A 20,000-nucleotide genomic window follows, 5' to 3' on the forward strand; every position below is an offset into this window, starting at 1 on the left:
GTGGAATTCAGATGGAGTCAGCAGAGCTGGGCATTAAGGGTCTGCGATTTGTTTAGGATTAATCAAAGACCAACAACTGTTGTTCGGTTCTAGAAAATGGTTCAAACTCTCTTCTACAAAGTCATTTCATCTAAAAAAAAAACAATTTTTTTCTTTTTCTTCTGTTTTTAACAAAAACATCATCATCATCATTTAACGCCCACTTTCCATGCTGGCATGGGTTGGACAGTTTGACTGAGGATTGGCAAGCCAGTAGGCTCCACCAGGCTAGTCTGATCTGGCAAGGTTTCTACAGCTGGATGCCCTTCCTAACGCCAACCGCTCCGAGAGTGTAGTAGGTGCTTTTTAAGTGTCACTGGCACAGGTGCCAGTCAGGTGGTACTGGCATTGACCATGCTCATATATATGTTGCTTTTTAAATGCCACCAGCATGGGAGCCAATCTGGTGGAACTGGCATCAACCACGCTCAAATGGTGCTTTTTATGTGCCACTAGCATGGGTGCCAGTCAGGCGGCACTGGCATCGGCCATGATAATGATTTTACTTGGCTCAACAGGTCTTCTCAAGCGCAGTTTATTGCCCAATGATTGAACGGTACTCGTAAATGGGTCGATTATACAGCACTAGCATAGACAATGGCTAAGGTTTCACTTGGCTTGCCGGGACTTCAGAAGCACAGCATATCTCTCCAAAGGTCTTGGTCGCTCCGTGAGGCCCAACATTTGAAGGTTGTGCTTCACCACCTCATACTAAATCTTTCTGGGTCTACCTCTTCCACAGGTTCCCTTCACTGTTAGAGTGTGACACTTTTTCACACAGCCGTCCTCGTCCATATGCAACACATGACCATACCAGCGCAATCGTCTCTCTTGCACACCACATCTGATGCCTCTAATGTCTGACTTTTCTTTCCGAGCGCTTACACACTGACATTACACATCCAGCAGAGCATACTGGCTTCATTTCTTGCAAGCTTGTTGTATATAAAGCTATCATGGAATATAGCAAATCTTTTATCTTTTGGTTCATTCATTACATTGTGGCCTTCTTGGAGCAGTTTGCTTCTTCAAGTTGGGTACTTATTGGTCTACATTACTGAACTGCTAAGTTATGGGGACATAAATAAACCAATGCCAGTTGTCAAGTGGCAATGGGAGTGATAAACACAAAAAAAGACACTGTGTGTGTGTGTGTGGGGGATCCATAGCCTGTTTTAAGATGGTTTCTACAGTTGGATGGCCTTCCTAATGCCAACTGTTTTATGCATTGTACTAAATGGGTGACCCTGCAACAGGCTAGCAGCCTGAGCAAGGGGAGTGTAGGCCTGCTTGCCTAGCCATTGGTGTGGCAAAAGAATGCTGAAATGCATTGTGGCCAGCAATGTCTAACAACACCCAATAGCCTGGTCGATCACACACACACATGTATCATGCATATATATATATATACACACACACATGAAATGGCATAAAAAAGATGGTCTCACCTGGTGGCTCGTGCCAACCCGAATTTCTCCCTGCGTTGTCGCCAGCCTTTTGCTTTCAGGATTATAGCCCAAGATATAAAAGAAGGAATCCTGGACAGGTTTAAATTCTCGGGCAGACACAATATCTTTGAAATGTTGAACCTTACATCTGCCTCTGAAATAAAGAAGAAAAAGAAAAAGAAAAGAAAACGTGATAATTCAATTAATAAATCAAGTTAGGTTGTGGCAATGACAAGAAAAATTTGCAAATCAAAACCAATTCAGAATTTCTAATTTAAGTGTTTAGTATTTAGCTTTTTCATTCAACCCTTCAGTATGTCAACCAGAGGAGGCGCAATGGCCCAGTGGTTAGGGCAGCGGACTCGCGGTCGAAGGATCGTGGTTTCAATTCCCAGAGCGGGCATTGTGAGTGTTTATTGAGCGAAAACACCTAAAGCTCCACGAGGCCCCGGCAGGGGATGGTGGTGATCCCTGCTGTACTCTTTCACCACAACTTTCTCTCACTCTTCCTGTTTCTGTTGTACCTGTATTTCAAGGGGCCGGCCTTGTCACTCTCTGTGTCACGCTGAATATCCCCGAGAACTACGTTAAGGGTACACGTGTCTGTGGAGTGCTCAGCCACTTACACGTTAATTTCACGAGCAGGCTGTTCCGTTGATTCGGATCAACCGGAACCCTCATCGTTGTAACCGACGTAGTGCTTCCACATGTCAACCAGACATACGTGGACCAAATATTCCTCCTGTTTTATATTCAAACTGGCCAGATCCAGCCTCTCACACTTACCCAACAATGTCATTCTAAAAATAAACAATCCCATCATTGAAATTTCATGAGATAATGAGATGATGCATGATTAATTGAAAACAACGTGGATAAATAAGCATTCTATTTGATTGAGTAACCTAAATGCTAAAGGGTTGAATCAACCAAATCAGGCCCAAATATTCTACTGGTTTTTATGCTCAAACCAGCCAGATCTGGCTTCTCACACCCACTCTACAATGCCATTCTAAAAAGAAACAATCATATCATTGAAATCTCAAAGCTATAAGATAATCCAGGATTTAAAACAATGTGAATAAGTAAGGTTTAGACTGCTAAAAGATTGAATCAGCCGTATCCAGCCCAAGTATTCTACCTGTTTTATGACCACACTGGCCATGTTTGGTCTCTCACACCTATCATACAATGTCATTATAAACATAGACGAATTGAAATCTTACAGCTATGAGATAACTGCACGAAATAACTGTAGCTATACTCTCTCTCTCTCTTTTACTCTTTTACTTGTTTCAGTCATCTGACTGCGGCCATGATGGAGCACCGCCTTTAGTCGAGCAAATCGACCCCGGGACTTATTCTTTGTAAGCCCAGTACTTATTCAATCGGGCTCTTTTGCCGAACCGCTAAGTGACGGGGACGTAAACACACCAGCATTGGTTGTCAAACAATGCTAGGGGGACACACACATACACACACACACTTATATATATATACATATATATGACAGGCTTCTTTCAGTTTCCGTCTACCAAATCCACTCACGAGGCATTGGTCGGCCCGGGGCTATAGCAGAAGACACTTGCCCAAGATGCCACGCAGTGGGACTGAACCTAACCATGTGGTTGGTTAGCAAGCTACTTACCACACAGCCACCCCTGCGCTATGAGATAACTGAAAACAATATGAATAAATAAGCATTACATTTGACGGGGTAAAGGCCTGTGCAGGGTGCTTGCGACACAATGGGTTCAACTTAATGCAAGTGGTGATATAAAGCCAGGTGATGGATTACACCCGTTACCCAAGTGCAGGCTTCCTCACAGTTTCCACGTAATCAGTTTTTGCTCAGAAAGTATTGGTCAACCACAGTCTATGTATATCTGCCCGAAGACACCTAAGTCAATCTTCTTATAACAACTTCCACCTTCACGAGCTTCATTGGAGTCAGCAACTCGTGAGTCACCAAGGTGGCGGTTCTCTGAGTTTTGCACCTTCTCTCAAGAGTTTTTTTCCCCCATTGGCTAGTTACTGGCTTTTAGGTTGATCAGGGTCTAATCTTTGCTTATATAAATGCAGGCATGGCTCTGTGCTAAACTGTTCGCTTTCCAACCACATGCTTCCTGGTTCAGTCCCACTTCATGCCACCCCTACTCTAGCCTCGGGTTGACCAAAGCCTTGTGAGTGTGGATTTGGTAGACAGAAACTGTAAGAAACCTGTTGTGTGTATGTGTGTGTGTGTGTATATATATATATATATATATATATGTATGTATGTATGTATATAAATATATATGTGTGTGTGTGTGAAATGGGGGTTCAGCAGAAGAGACTGATAGAATAGGTACAAGGCTTTTACAAAAAAAGTACTGGGAGTTAAATAGCTTATGAACACCTTCCAAGCTGCAATTGTTATATATATATATATACATATATACACACACACACACCATTTTGATTTTGAATTTGTTAAAAAAAGCAAATGAAAGCACAAATAAATAAAGGATTATCCAAAATTCTGACTGCCTCCCTTTTCTCAACACACACACACACACACACAACACACATTAGTTATGTTGGTTTTAATATACCCCACAGAATGGACATTGAACAAAATCTACTTAAAAATAATTCTGCAGTAAGTAAAAGATAAAATGATCTCAATGACTGACATTTCAATCACTTCGGAAAGTAAGAGAAACAACTGTGGACATGTTTCAGTCTTCTTAGATCTCCTCAGCGAAGCGTAAACTCTATGCAATTTAATGAAGAAGTAATGACTCACTAATTTCATGCAAAATATGGTACATGACAACGTACAGAAAACCAGCACTACTTGAAATAAATTATTGAAGTTATGATATTTTAATTTGTACCACAGTGGTTTATGATTTAAAAAAAATTTTTTTTGAAATTGTCATCATCATTTAATGTCCATTTTCCATGCTGGCATGGGTTGGACAGTTTGACAAGAACTGGGAAACTGGAGAGCTGCACCAGATTCTAGTTGACTGGTTTTGGCAAGGTTTCTGTGGCTGGATGGCCTTCGTGATGTCCACCACGTTACAGGGCACTACATGCTTTATATATGGCACCCACACAGAGACCTTTTAATGTGTCACAAACATGAGTGCTTTTACATGATGACACCTGCATGAGTGCTTTTAATGTGGCACTGACACAAGTGCTTTACATGTGGCACCAGAATGGGTGGTTTCAATGCGACACCAGGTATTTCCTTCTGAGAAACATATTACACAGGAATTCTCTTTTTCTCTCTCAGAAATAATCTCCAATTTTCTTCCAAACTACATTACCTTTGGCACAAAACACATTTCCAAGAATTGTTTCCTGACCTTAAGAATCTTTCGTCTTATTATGAAGTAATAAAACAACATAATCAGGTATGTAGGTACATGTGTAGTCCTTAAACTAGGCATCAGGAATGGGGTACCAACTAGAGAGGGTACAAATCCCTAAACACTCCCTCCATCAGTTATAATGAGGGTTCCAGTTGATCCGATCAACAGAATAACCTCCTTGTGAAATTAATGTACAAATGACTGAGTACTCCACAGAAATTTGTACCCTTAATGTAGTTCTCAGAGAGATTCAATATGACACAATGTGAACAAACTGACCCCAATGTTTATTATTGTCGTTCTTTTTTTTCTTTTGCTAACCTTGGTACTTATTCTATCCATATACTAAGTTACAGGGATGTAAACACACCAACACTGGTTAAGCATGAGGAGACACACACACATTCATACTGACAAGGTTTTGGTTGGCTCAAGGCCATAGTAGAAGACATTTGCCCAAGGTGCCATACAGTGGGACTGAACTCAGAACCCTGTAGTTCAGAAGCAAGCTTCTTACTACACAGCCATGCTTGTGCCTATATAATGATTTTTTCTTCTTCTTTCAAAATGCAGTTTAATTAGAGAGAAATGCATTTTTAAAACTTGTATTCGAAATAAAACAAGATTTCCATTACCAAAGATGAAACAAAAGTAATTTGGTTTCAAATTTTGGCACAAGGCCAGCAATTTCGGGGGAGGGGGATAGGTGATTATATTGACTCCCAGTGCTCAACAGGTATTCACTTCAGGAGTGGCTTCCGTGCAGGTGGCACGTAAAATGCACCAATCCGACTGTGGCCATTTGCCAGCCTCGCCTGGCACCAGTGCAGGTGGCATGTAAAAAGCACCCACTACACTCACGGAGTGGTTGGCGTTAGGAAGGGCATCCAGCTGTAGAAACATTGCCAGATAAGACCGGAGCCTGGGGCAGCCTTCTGGCTTCCCAGATTCCTGGTCGAACCGTCCAAACCATGCTAGCATGGAGAACGGACGTTAAACGATGATGATGATGATGAGGAGGAGGAGGAGGAGGATGAAAGGCAAAGTCGACTACGGCAGAAATTTCAACTCAGAACACCAAGATGGATAAGATGCTGCTCAGCAACTTCATCTGGCGTACTAACTCAGCGGTGGTGCCCCAGCATGGCTGCGGCCTTCGGGCTAAAACACTTTTAAGGATTTAAGGATTTAACTACTCCACCACATTGAAACAACACAAATATTGAAAAGCCTAATGTGTAGATATTTTTGTAGATGCAATCAGCTTGTTCTTTATTCGACAAGTGTCTTTCAATTGCTTTAGTTTGGCCGGAAGAGGGCTAGCGGTGAAGGAACCAGGGCTGTGGAGTCGAAACGGAAAACTTTGATGGTGACTCCTCTTTATGACCATACCAGCACAGTCGCCTCTCATGTACACCACATCTGATTGTGGTCTACGCATCTCGTAAAGCATATGCATACGCTTATACTCTGAGTAGGCCTCTATGTTATAACTCGCTTATATTAAGGAATAAAGATACTGGGAGTTGGTATAGCTTTACCAACTCAGACTCCAGCTAGCCCTTAACTGTTTCTGACTCTGGCCCCACAGCCCTGGATGAATGAAACCTTGGGAAACATAACACAAAACAAGTACAGTGACTGTGTGTACCAGTAATATACAAAAATAGAGCCATCTTGTTCTTGGCCAGACCTGTCTGGTTTGAACATAAAAAAAGGTAGAATAGTATGGCCAGAAATTCTGGTGGTTTAAATGCTGAAGAGTTAAAACACTCAAGAGATGCAGTCTGATAATACTTCCATGAAGGATGGCAGGAAGAAGTGGTAAAAGACACACAGTAACGTACAAAGATAGAGACATCTTGTTCTTGACAATGGGAAAAGTTGCTAAAAATATAAAGCTTACCAAATATACTTGTTGTATGTCTGTATCTTGGGAGGGTCATTTTACCAATGGGGAAACAGCTGCACATTGGTTCTGTTTTATTTCCTTTTATTACTTTATTTAATTACCTAGTTGACTAATTAATTGATTGCCTTATCAATAACTTGATCAAATGTTGCCAACCATGACCTCCTCAGTGACTAGTTATGTCATATTTTGGCAAAAAAAAAAGAAAAAGAAAAAAGATTCTTGCAAGCAGAGTGACATCTGTTCCAACACAATTTCACATGATCATGCTCTACATACATACAAAAAGTGTGTGTGTGTGTGTGTGTGTGTGTTTATATGCATATAGAGACAGTTTTGTGTATGTATTAATATTAAGAAGTGTAGGAAAGTCAGAAGATAAGAGTGAAGGCTGCCTACCTTAATGTTGCTACCTGGTAGGTGTCACATACATCAGAGATGAATAATTCCCGGGAACTGATCAAAGGATCCTTTATAGCAAGGTCAATGCCAGATTCTGAAAAAAAGAACACAACAGGGAACACATTTAATAAGGATGATAATGATAATAATAATAATGATAATAATACAATGGCGGTGCCCCAGCATGGCCACAGCTCATGAGCTGAAACTGGAAAAATCAAAAATCAAGAGTACTCAGAGAGTACAAAAAAATGCCAAGGCAACATCAATGTCTTCTCAACGATTAGCCAGGGATGATTTTTAAAATGAGAATATCTGAAATAAACTCGACTGCTCTCACAAATGAGAATACTAAAAATGAACCCAAGTGCTCTCAAAAATTAAATAAAAAAACAGGAAAAATAATACAAAATCCTTGTCCGGTACCGGATCAATCCTAAAATCTAATAAGTTCGTGCCAATCATGAGGCCAAACATCCCTGAAAGTTTCATCCAAATCCATCCAGCAGTTCTTGAAATATCTTTGTCCACAGACAAACAAGCAAACATGACTGAAAAAACTACCTCCACTTTCACTAAGGTGGGGGTAATAATATTAATAATAATATGCAATACCAGGCAGTGGCTCTCATGGCTTCTCATCTTAACTGATTGGAAGTTTTATCATGTACATGTTTTGTCTTGGTATAAAAGATGGGGTACAGCAAATATTCTGCTCAATACCACAGATTTGCTTGTCAGTTGTTTGACCTTAACCAGTTGAGCATGTCCTTTTGGTGGCTGATGATATGTGCATCTCTGATCAAGAGCAGAAGTAGCAGGGGAGCATCATAGCCATGTGTTGAGAGGGATTCTTTGGGGTTTGGATATTTCACCACTGGAAACACGAGTGTTTCATTCAACATCCTTAAACAACCCTTATTCAGAGACCTTTTGAGTGGAATGGGCTACTCGACCTGAAGAAAATTCCTACTGGGCCCCACCTGCAAGATCATATGCTGTTTATCTTGATATGAGGTTACCATGTTGTGCACATATGGTTGTGATGCATGTGCCTGGTGTATCCTTATCAAGCGTGTAGTCATGATAGGTATACCCCAGTGTTACTTTGATGGCATGCACTGCTCTCTCAATAATAATTTCAAATATTTGCCACAAGGGCAGCTTGGGGGAGGTGGAGATGAATTGATTATGTTGACCCCAGTGTTCAACTGGTACTAATTTTATCAACCCCCAAAAGGATGAAAGGCAAAGTCAACCTTGGTGGAATTTTATTTGACCAGTTTCAACATAAAACAGAAAATATTTGAGCTGGATATTATTTTTTTAACCCTTTTAACTTCCAGTGGTGCATAAAAAGCACCATTCAAGCACGGTTAATACCAGTGGTGTTTGACTGGCCACTGTGCCGGTGGCATGTACAAAACACCCATTACACTCTCAGAGTGGTTGGTGTTAGGAAGGGCATCTAGCCGCAGAAACCATGCCAAAACAGACTGGAGTTTGGTGCAACCTCCTGGCTTGCAAGTCCTCGGTCAAACCATCCAACCCATGCCAGCATGGAAAGCGGACATTAAACGATGATGATGATGATGATTACTCCATCAAATGCAATGCTTTTTTTATCCACATTGTTTTGGATTAATCATGCATTATATCGTAGCTTTGATGTGATTGTTTAATTCTGGAATGACATTGGAGGGCAGGTGTGAGAGGCTAAATCTGGCCTGTTTGAACATGAAACAGGTAGGAGTATTTTGGCCAGACATGGCAAATTTAAATGCTAGAGTTAAAACCCTCAAGAGATGCAGTATGTTAACACAGTGACCTTACAAGAAAGAAGTGCTGAGACACACAGGTCCCATTAAACCATCGAAGACAATGAGGGAGCACTTGCTAGAAATAGAAACCAAGTCTTCATCAAATTACATCCTACTGTTTCGAAAACAGAGGGACACACTGAATAATCCAACCAGCCATCCATCCACCTTCTGAGCTCCCTATTCTTGGGAGGTTGTGGGAGTACTATCCTTAGGTACCTCCTCCATAGGATCCTATCAGAAACAGTCATCATTACTCTCTCATGTCAAATTCTCAAATGTGACCACCACTGAATAATGAAGTCCAGAAACAACAATGGATGATCATGGTCAGTATGACTGAGAGCATAGGTCTGTTCAATCAGGACTGACCAAGGGCTAAATAACAACAGCAACAAGCGGATTAGAGCAATTGATTATTAAGTGTATTTAGTAAAAGTAAGGCCCTGACCAAAGCCACCTTCAGCCAAAGCTAAAACAGATTTGTTAATCTATCGCCTCAGCTGGTCGCAGTTCTTCACAAACATTACAGATCATTAAATTAATCTGCAGTTAATTACAATAAGACTTATTGAACTTGCAGTGTCTGGACTAGAATTACAGCCACTTAATCTCACAAATATGACACCACTTAAATAATGACATTAACAACAATAGAGTCAAAATGGAAATCATTCTTTATATGATCAATATTATTATCATTATCATCATTATTATTATTATTATCATCATTATCATTATCATTAAAGCAGCAAGCTTGGCAGAATTGTTAGCATGCTGGACAAAATGCTCAACTGCATTTCGTCTGTCTTCACATTCTGAGTTCAAATTCCACTGTGGTCGACTTTGCCTTTCACCCTTTCGGGGGTCGATCAATTAAGTACCAGTGAAACACTGGGGTCGATGTAAACAACTTGTCCCCTCCCATGAAATTTCAGGCCTTGCGCCTTCAATAGAAAGAATTATTATATTATTATTATTATTATTATTATCATTATTAAAGTGGTGAGCTGGCAGAATCATTAGCACACTGGATGAAATGCTTAGTGGTATTTCGCCCATCGGTACCTTCTGGGTTCAAATTCCGCCGAGGTTGACTTTGCCTATCATCCATTCAGGGTCGATAAATTAAGTACAGTTGCATACTGGGGTCAATCTAATCGACTGTCCCCCTCCCCCAAAATTTCAGGCCTTGTGCCTAGAGTAAAAAGGATTATCATTATTATCATCATCATTATTATTATTATTATTATTATCATTATCATTATTATTATTATTCATCAAGTTATTAATGTAACAATTTCAGTGACATGAAGAAACAACCTAATTCTTAATAACTGGAAGCAACATTAAAATAAATTTCCATTTCATAAGTCTTAAGAAAAGCGACTTCTTCGGCTTATTGCCAAACAGTGGCCATCAAAGTAGATTTCTTCACAGTAACATCTCAGTTAATAAGCATTTAACAAATTGTTTTCTTCAGCAACAAGAAATTTAGAGAAATAAATAAAATTTAAAGACACTTCTTCTGTCTCCTTTATATATATATTTCCTTAGAAATATATTACCATCTAATATTTATGCTGGCAAGGTGAAAGATGTTAATAATAATAATAATGATAATGATAATAATAATAATAATAATAGTGCCATATATTGAATAATGGAATATCTTAGAGTTGAAGTAATTTATAAGAGGAATTAAATTGGGAGAGAAAAATGGTTGTATGTATGTATATATGCATGTGTATGCGCAACAACATGCATATATATATATATATATATATACATAGACCTAAATAAATGCAATGTGTATACACATGAACATACACATACATATATATATATATATATATATATATATATATACGTAGTTATAGAAACATAAATAAATATACATATACACAAGCATACATATATACTCATACCAATATACATACATACATACATACACATGTATATAGATACCCACACATATATATACATACCCATACTCACTCGCACACAATACATATAGACATACACATAACTACACATTAGATAGACAGACGTATACATAACACATCTACACACATTACCTAGACATATCTACTCACATACACACACACACACACATATATATAGACATGTGAGATGAATATTTTTAATATCGCATATAATGAAAAAACCCAAAAACAAAATTCCTGAGATGGAGCGAGCGAGAGAGAGACAGAGCATCAATCAGACTCCTCCAAGACAACGTAATTGAAAGACATGGATAATTGTGGAACGAAACACAAGTGAATTAAGAGACAAGAAGAAGATCTTGTTGGAGTTGTTCGGAAAATTAGCTTAAGGAGGAATCTCAGGACAGAACGAGACGGAATTGATGACAGTCGACTCACTGGAATGCAAGACTTAAACAACTGCTGCTTTTTAAATAACTTTTAATCAATAGCTAAACCAAAATAATATTCTTCTCTTCTCTGGGGTTTTTTTTTTTTGGGTTTTTTGTTTTTTTTTTTGCAGTTATTGGGTTTTGGCATTTTTTTTTTTTTTTAATGGAGATGATGCTGAAGATGATGATGATGATGATAAAAAAATAATATGAGATATAAATGGAAAGATATGAAAATGAACCATCGAGATTTTTAAAGTAGATTCTGTAACAAAAATGGTTGGCGGATTCTTTGTAGAGAATTAAGGAGGATTAAGTTTGCTTGTAATTGGCGAGAGAGAGAGGGAGAGAGAAAGAGAGAGAGAGAAAGAGAGAGAGAGAAGAGAGAGAGAGAGGGAGAGAGAGAGAAAGAGAGAGAAAAAGAAAGAGAGAGGGAGAGAGAAAGAGAGAGAGAAAAAGAAAGAGAGAGAGGGAGAGAGAGAGAAAAAAGAGAGAGAGAGAGGGAGAGAGAGAGAAAGAGAGAGAAAAAGAAAGAGAGAGAGAGGGAGAGAGAAAGAGAGAGAGAAAAAGAAAGAGAGAGAGAGAGAGAGAGAGAGAGGGGGTGGGGATTAGCCTTAGTTTAGAAGTGTGTCTAACGCTATTCAGAAGGTTGTGTTTGGCAGCAGACGAAGTAGCTGTTGTTTGAACAAAACGCATTAAATGTGTGTCTGATGCATGAGTATTGTATGATGCGTTTGATGAGTGTGCACAAATGTTTGATGAGAGTATAGTAACTTTTGTTTGATGGATATATATTTCTTTACTACCCACAAGGGGCTACACACACAGAGGGGACAAACGGATTAAGTTGATCACATCGAACCCAGTGCGTAACTGGTACTTAATTTATCGACCTCGAAAGGATGAAAGGCAAAGTCAACCTCGGCGGAATTTGAACTCAGAACGTTGCGGTAGACGAAATACGGCTACACATTTCGCCGCCTTTGATGGATATATATATATAACAGTGGCTCTCAATCGGGGGCTCCACGCAAGCAAAATAGTAAATGGGAGATCCACATGTTGTATTTTAAGGGTCCATGAAAATTTTTACTTTCGATGTATTTTTTGCAAGAAACCTATTTCTTTATTGCCCACAAGGGGCTAAACACAGAGGGGACAAACAAGGACAGACATAGGTATTAAGTCGATTACATCGACCCCAGTGTGTAACTGGTACTTAAGTTATCGACCTCGAAAGGATGAAAGGCAAAGTCGACCTCGGCGGAATTTGAACTCACAACGTAACGCAGATGAAATACCGCTAAGCATTTCGCCCAGCGTGCTAACGATTCTGCCAGCTCGCCGCCTTTTTTTTTGCAAGAAACCGTTAGGTTTCTTTCTCGAACATTTAACAGAATTTTACATAATTCAGTCTACACAAATGAATGGGTAAAAAAAAACAAAATAGGAATTTTGAAAGAAGTTTCTATAAAACTACCAGAATGAAATGGTAATGAAAGGGGTCTGTAGGTAAAAAAAATGGCCGAGAACCACTGCTTTAGATATATTAATTGCAAGAAAAAGCTAGGCTTCTTTCTCAAACATTTTACATAGTTTAACAGGTTTCTGGCCACCAAGACATGTTCTCTCGGAGAGTTCTAGAGCAAACCTTCACAAGGCGCAGGAGTGGCTGTGTGGTAAGTAGCTTGCTTACCAACCACATGGTTCCGGGTTCAGTCCCACTGCGTGACACCATGGGCAAGTGTCTTCTGCTATAGCCTCGGGCCGACCAAAGCCTTGTGAGTGGATTGGTAGACGGAAACTGAAAGAAGCTTGTCGTATATATGTATATATATATATGTATGTGTGTGTATGTATGTGTGTGTGTGTGGTTGTCCCCCTAGCATTGCTTGACAACCGATGCTGGTGTGTTTACGTCCCCATCACTTAGCGGTTCGGCAAAAGAGACCGATAGAATAAGTACTGGGCTTACAAAGAATAAGTCCCATGGGTCGATTTGCTCGACTAAAGGCGGTGCTCCAGCATGGCCGCAGTCAAATGACTGAAACAAGTAAAAGAGTAAAATAGAGTAAAGAGTAAGTGAATGGGTAAAAAACAAAACAGGAATTTTGAAAGAAGTTTCTAGTTTTTAAAAGAACTGGTTTTTAAATGTCAAATGGCTTTGGAGGTCCACCAGAATGATACAGTAATTAAAGAGGTCCACAGGTAAAGAAAAGAAAAAAGGTTGAGAACTCTTGGTAGAGATAAAGTAGCTTCCGTTTGTTTGATGCCTGGACATCAATTAATGTTCTGTGTTTATTCCAGGAGGCTAAGCAGGGAGGCATCAAATCAAAACACATGGACAAGAGTTGATTTGAGCAGCACTTTGGCTCAAAGTGAGTGGAGAATTAAGAGTGCATCTGAAGAAGAGACAGATTAAGAAAACACTTGGAGACCTTGATGTCAAATCCTTAACCCTTTAGTGTTTAAACCGGCCAAATCCAGCCCAATATATTCTATATATTTTATATTCAAACTGGCGATATCTAGCCTCTCACTCCTAACCTACAATGCCATTCTGAAAATAAACAATCACATCATTGAAACCTCAAAGCTATAAGATAATGCATGATTAATTCAAAACAATTTGAGTGAAAAAGTATTACATTTAACAGAGTATTCTGAACACTAAAGGGTTAAATCCTTAAAAATGTTTTAGCCCAAAAGCCACGGCCATGCTGGGGCACCACCACTGGAGAACATTACAAACCACAGCCACTTTGGAATGCACTTGTCTATCTTGGGGTCAATCAAAGTAGTGGCAAGAGAAAAGAAAGGACAACAGTAACTAGAGAGAGAGAGAGAGAGAGAGTAAAAAAAGAAGGTTAACGGCTTCAATCTGTTGATAGTAAAGGAGAGTTACTTGCCCCTAGCTTCTTCAGACAGTCTCAATGGAGAAACTGTTTAAATAGATATCGATAACAGAGCCAAGTTTCTTCGAAGATTAGCCTCGTGTTTAATTAAATCAGTACAGTTATTAATGAGGAAATTAAGGTGATCGTAAATGGAAAGTTTACGGATTTAAATGGGGAGTAAAAGTGAAAGTAGAAAAGGTTAATTGGTGAATGGAAGAAGATAAAAGCGATAAAAGTTTGGATGAATATAAACAAAAGATGATTGTAAATTGTCAAGTCAATATTTAGTGAACCTTGGGTAAATTCAGAGGTTCTTGACATGGGTGGTACTGCCCCCAGGAGAGGAGGGGGGGCAATGGGCATATCAAACAGTGTATTAACATACTAAACATACTAAATTTTACCTATAGTAATAACTAACATATTAAACTTTACCTATAGTAATAATAATTATATTCCACATGATAAAACGAGTAATGGTCATTAGAATAAAACGAGATTTCTTCAGGCCCAGGGAAGTCACTGACTTGCAATGTATAAACTAGTAAATTTACATCTTATTCCACGACTATAAGATACCCGGTTTTGGTTAAACTGCATTGCAAAATGTGGGAGTAGTTAGGAATCTAAATCGGAGTAGACAGACACACAACCTCACTTTTATATATAAATATTTTCGTATGGATTGAATGGTTACCTCTATGGAAATATATACATGCACATTATACATACATGTGTGTATAGATGAATATATAAATACATTTAAATATCTATATACACTTTTGGGCGATCTTTCTTTTTCTTAGAGATAACTTTAGATCTTATTTTCGTCCTAAAAAACTTTGTATGGAGTGAATGGTTACCTCTATGGAAATATATACACACACATTATACATACATGTGTGTATAGATGAATATATAAATACATTTAAATATCTATATACACTTTTGGGCGATCTTTCTGTTTCTTAGAGATAACTTTAGATCTTATTTTCGTCCTAAAAAACTTTGTATGGAGTGAATGGTTACCTCTATGGAAATATATACACGCACATTATACATACATGTGTGTATAGATGAATATATAAATACATTAAAATATCTATATACACTTTTGGGCGATCTTTCTGTTTCTTAGAGATAACTTTAGATCTTATTTTCGTCCTAAAAAACTTTGTATGGAGTGAATGGTTACCTCTATGGAAATATATACACACACGTTATACATACATGTGTGCATAGATGAATATATAAATACATTTATATATCTATATACACTTTATCAATTTTTTTCATTATTTCAATGTTAAAAGCTTACACAATCCATTTTTAGAGTAAAATTTATAAATTATCATCTGTTTTAAGTTAGGCATAACAACTACTTAACAGGAGACAAAAAAAAAGGGGCTGCTGTCAAGTCGAAAGATAGGATGATTCAATCATAGGTGTAATTCAGTAGTGGTTGTCATGTTGTGATTAGAACCATCATACTCTTTAGTTGCTTGACCAGTGATTTATACATTGGGTTTAAGTTATCAAGATGGTTTTGTAGATGTGGGATTGTATAAGGTCATGGTAACCACCACTGAGTCAACCATGGGTTAAATTAGTTGTGGGCAACCTGTGATCCACAAGACTCCCTGAACGGTGCACTTAATGAACAAATATCACCTTGATTTTTTTTTTCTCAGGTAGAGTAGCCCACCTGTTGATCAGCCCATGTCCTGTCTCATGTGGCTTTGTCTCTCATAAAACTTTGCCCCAAGCCTGGGTTTAAATGGCTAAGGTGGTATAGGTGAAGCCCAACCAATTACCATCACCTCCAACAATAGGCAGGAAGATCACAATGGAGTCACTGCCTATGAGAAGTAGCAGCCAAATCTACCTCAACTCACACCATTCCATCTTGAATATAGCAAAGACACAAAGGACAATGTAATCCTAGACACCCCACCCTTAACCCTTTGGCTAATATGCAACCCAAATATCCTACCTGCTTCATGTTCAAATTGGCCAGATCTACCCTCTTGCACTTACCCTACAATGTCATTCTTAAAATAAACAATCACCTCATTGAAATCTTGAAGCTTATGAGATAATGCACGATTAATTCAAAACAATGCAAATAAATAAGCATTGCATCTGAGAGAGGAATCAGAACGTTGAAGGACTGAATTGGTTATATCCCGCCTCTCATACCTTCCCTACAATGTCAGTCTAAAAACAGTCACTTCATTGAAACCTCAAAGCTATGAGACGATACATAAAACAATGGGAATAAATAAGCTTTACATTACATTTGACAGCGTAATCTGAATGCTAAAAGGGTTAAAAAGACAGGGTAGGCACAGCTGGAATGTCTGATTAGAGATGTACTCAACCATTACTGATAGAAGGTTATATAGCAGCAACAGCAGAGAAACCCAGAAAAGGGTAAGCCACCCTCCACCCTGGACTTAACCAAAGATTTCAGCTGAACCGGCACCACCCACACCCACCAGCACCATCACCATCACCAGCCACCCGCGTCACCCTTCAACGCAGCGACAGTGTTTTACTTTCATGGTGTAAAATATGCTTTAATTCAAAGAGCTGTACGGCAATTTCCAGTGAAAACAGAGTAAATACCATAAAAGGAAATGTTGAAAAGCCAACACCACAACAAAGAGAGAGAGAGAGAGAGGGAGAGGGAGAATAAAATGGAGGCATTTAAAGAGAGAGTAATCTAGAAAATTCATCAGTTTATGGAGTGAAACATGCAATATGGTGAAATTATATTTCATAAGATCTGAAATATTGTGGTGTATACAATAAATATGGAAGAGACACAGAAAGAGAGAGAGAGACAGAGACAGAGAGATAAATATGAAGAGAGATAGATATGAAGAGAGAGAGAGAGAGGTGGAGGGAAGCCGGAGAGGATGGGTGGGAGGGAGAAGTTTTATGGAGTTTGCTGAAAGTTAAATGTTCACTGCTCTTTTATCACGGCATGTGTCCCCCTTTATGTCAGAGATATCAAGATAATAATTTAACACTTGCCAGGTTTGTTCAGGCATAATTGCACCGACAGTTGCAAAGAACGCCAGTTATCCTGACACTGCAGGTGCTACACACATATACGCACACACACACACACACACACACACACATACATACATATATACATGCACACATGCAAGCACAAGCATGCACGCAGGCAGGCAGGCAAGCACACACAGAGTGATGTTGGAAGGGCTATAATTCACTGCTGCCCTCAATATAGCTCCACGTGAAGTCTAGCAGAGTTGACAGTGTCAGTGGGGGCATGTCAGAAAGGTTATGTAATAACAGAGAGAAATCTTACATCCAGGTAATCTTAAATCTCCCTTTCATGTAACGTACATCCATTGTATATATATATATATATGTGTGTGTGTGTGTGTGTGTGTATGTGTGTACATATATATATATATATATATATGTATGTGCGTGTGTGTGTGTGTGTATATATATATATATATATATATATATATATATATGTTTGTGTGGGTGAGTGTGTGTGTGTATATAAATATATGTATGTATGTGTGTATATGTATATATATATTTATACACACACATACAAACATACACATCTACATACATATATATACATACATACACAAACATATATATACATATACATCACATACATATACACACACACACACACACACATATATATATACATACAAATACACATATACATACTGACATTTATATATACATATGTAGATATATAGAAATACATATACATATAGACATGTATATGCATGTATACACACACGCACACACACACACACACAGTGGGGTTGGCATGAAAGATGACAGGCAGAGGACTAGCATTATGGCAGCAGAACAGCGGCAGCCAAAGGAAAGGAAAGAATTGAAATAAAATAAAACGGTATTTGTGTCAATTAAGGAAAATTAAATTAATATTCCTTTGCAAGTTAATGGCCCATTTTAGCACACAACTATTGATTTATTCATCAGTCGTTCCTGGAGATAGGATATATTTTTACACCCAGCTCATAAAATTATGCAAGATTGCCACTTGCTTCAAGAACTTATAAATTTATAATGCTTTTAAATATTGTAATTTTGAACTGATTGTGGTTGTTTTTTTTCTTTCTTCTTTTCCTGTTCTTTAGTGCCTTATAGGCGCGACACTACTGAATGTGGAGAACAGGAGCCAGAGGAAAGGAGGGGTAGGCTTTTTTTTTTTTTTTAAAGCTAAAAAACTCATCCATCAAATGAGACAAGACTGGGAGAAAAAACGAAAACAAAAAAAAACCCCAAGTTGGACACAAAAACTGTTCATTAGAATTTGAAAGTTCTTTAAAGTGTGACCAGGTCGTAGGTGTATCTGGGATAACAGTCACTATAAAAAGGAACAAAGGAGTGACTTTAATAGAGTGTGTGTTTACTAAATCACAGAGATGACCCCTGCCAAAATACCAGAGAATTCGCTTCGGTACACGACTTTTAGATTAAAACCCCTTGCTAGGATATGGACATGAAACTGAAAAATCAAAAGCTTTGGTCGGATCAGTAATGGACTTAAAAACTGAAAATAAATATCAATTTCCTTATTTGCTGCTGTCGGAAAACCAACATTTGACAACTTCATAGAAAAAGCTTTGAACCTTGTTTAAAATTTAATTGCATACTTATATAATTCAACTGCTTTTGGACACACGTACTAATGTGCTCAAGTATAAAGTCAGACACATATTTAGTGACATAAACCAATTTTATAGTCTTTAGTTATAAAACCTGTTCTATAGAGATGAAGGGAACATTATTTCACAATTTAAAATATTTCAAAGTATACAACCGAAATCACCACAGTCAAAATATTATATGACTAAGGAAAAATTGAAATACACAACGGCCTAGCAATGAACACACCTAACTATTTGAGTCTTTAGCATTTAAACCAGTCATATCCAGCCCAAATATTCTATCCAGTTTATGTTGAAACCAGCCAGATCCAGCCTCTCACACCTACCCAATATTGATATTCTAAAAAATATACAACCCCATCATTGAAATCTCAAAGTTACGAGATAATGTAGGATTAACTGAAAACAATTACAATGTGAATAGATAAGGATTACATTTGACAGAATAAATCTGAATGCTAAAGGATTAATGTTAATGGTATATACCTTCCTAATATATACATATATCAAATATTTTGACTTGTTTTCTGTACAGAGTGGCCATGGCTGACCTCTCACACTGACTCTACAATGTCAGGCTAAAATAATCACATCATCAAAACTGGAAAGCTACGAGATAATCCATGATTAACTCAAAGCAATGTGAATAAATAAGCATTACCTTTGTCAGAGTAATCTGAATGCTTAACAGTTAATGAACCCTCTTGAACTGCAAATGGAGATAATCCCCACCAATGTCCCAGGGGTTTCAGACTTAGACAGAAGGTACAATGTGATACCTCTTCCACAGCCAGTTTAAAGGGCTGGGAAGAAGTGATGCTTAGTTGCAGACACAAAGGGCAGCCAATGTGGGAAAACCAAGAATAGGTGCAGAAAAGCCTTGTGCGTTAGGACTGCTGGGTCTATCTGACTTTAGGACTGCCAAATCTATTTGGCCATTTCTGTGTGAAGGCCCGAGGCCCAGTAGTGAGGGGGAGCTCAGCTAATGAACCTGTGTGATTCTTGTCCTTGAGCAAGGCACTTAGTTTCACATTGCT

The 20,000-nt window shown here is 38.4% G+C and overlaps 1 protein-coding gene across 4 annotated transcripts in view; it reads right to left on the reverse strand.

Annotated features, from left to right (window-relative positions):
• Positions 1-20,000, reverse strand: part of LOC115224734 (arginine-glutamic acid dipeptide repeats protein) — a 453,168-nt gene that overhangs the window by 135,593 nt on the left and 297,575 nt on the right. For all 4 annotated transcript variants that reach the window (XM_029795610.2, XM_029795612.2, XM_029795609.2 and 1 more), the window contains exons 4-5: positions 7,164-7,260; positions 1,488-1,641 (exon numbers count right to left, since the gene is read on the reverse strand). In XM_029795610.2, coding sequence (XP_029651470.1) covers positions 1,488-1,641; positions 7,164-7,260 — 251 coding nt within the window. The remainder of the gene's footprint in view (positions 1-1,487; positions 1,642-7,163; positions 7,261-20,000) is intronic.

The sequence above is a fragment of the Octopus sinensis genome, linkage group LG26 (genome assembly GCF_006345805.1).
Source record: "Octopus sinensis linkage group LG26, ASM634580v1, whole genome shotgun sequence".
In the NCBI taxonomy this organism is placed as follows: domain Eukaryota; kingdom Metazoa; phylum Mollusca; class Cephalopoda; order Octopoda; family Octopodidae; genus Octopus; species Octopus sinensis.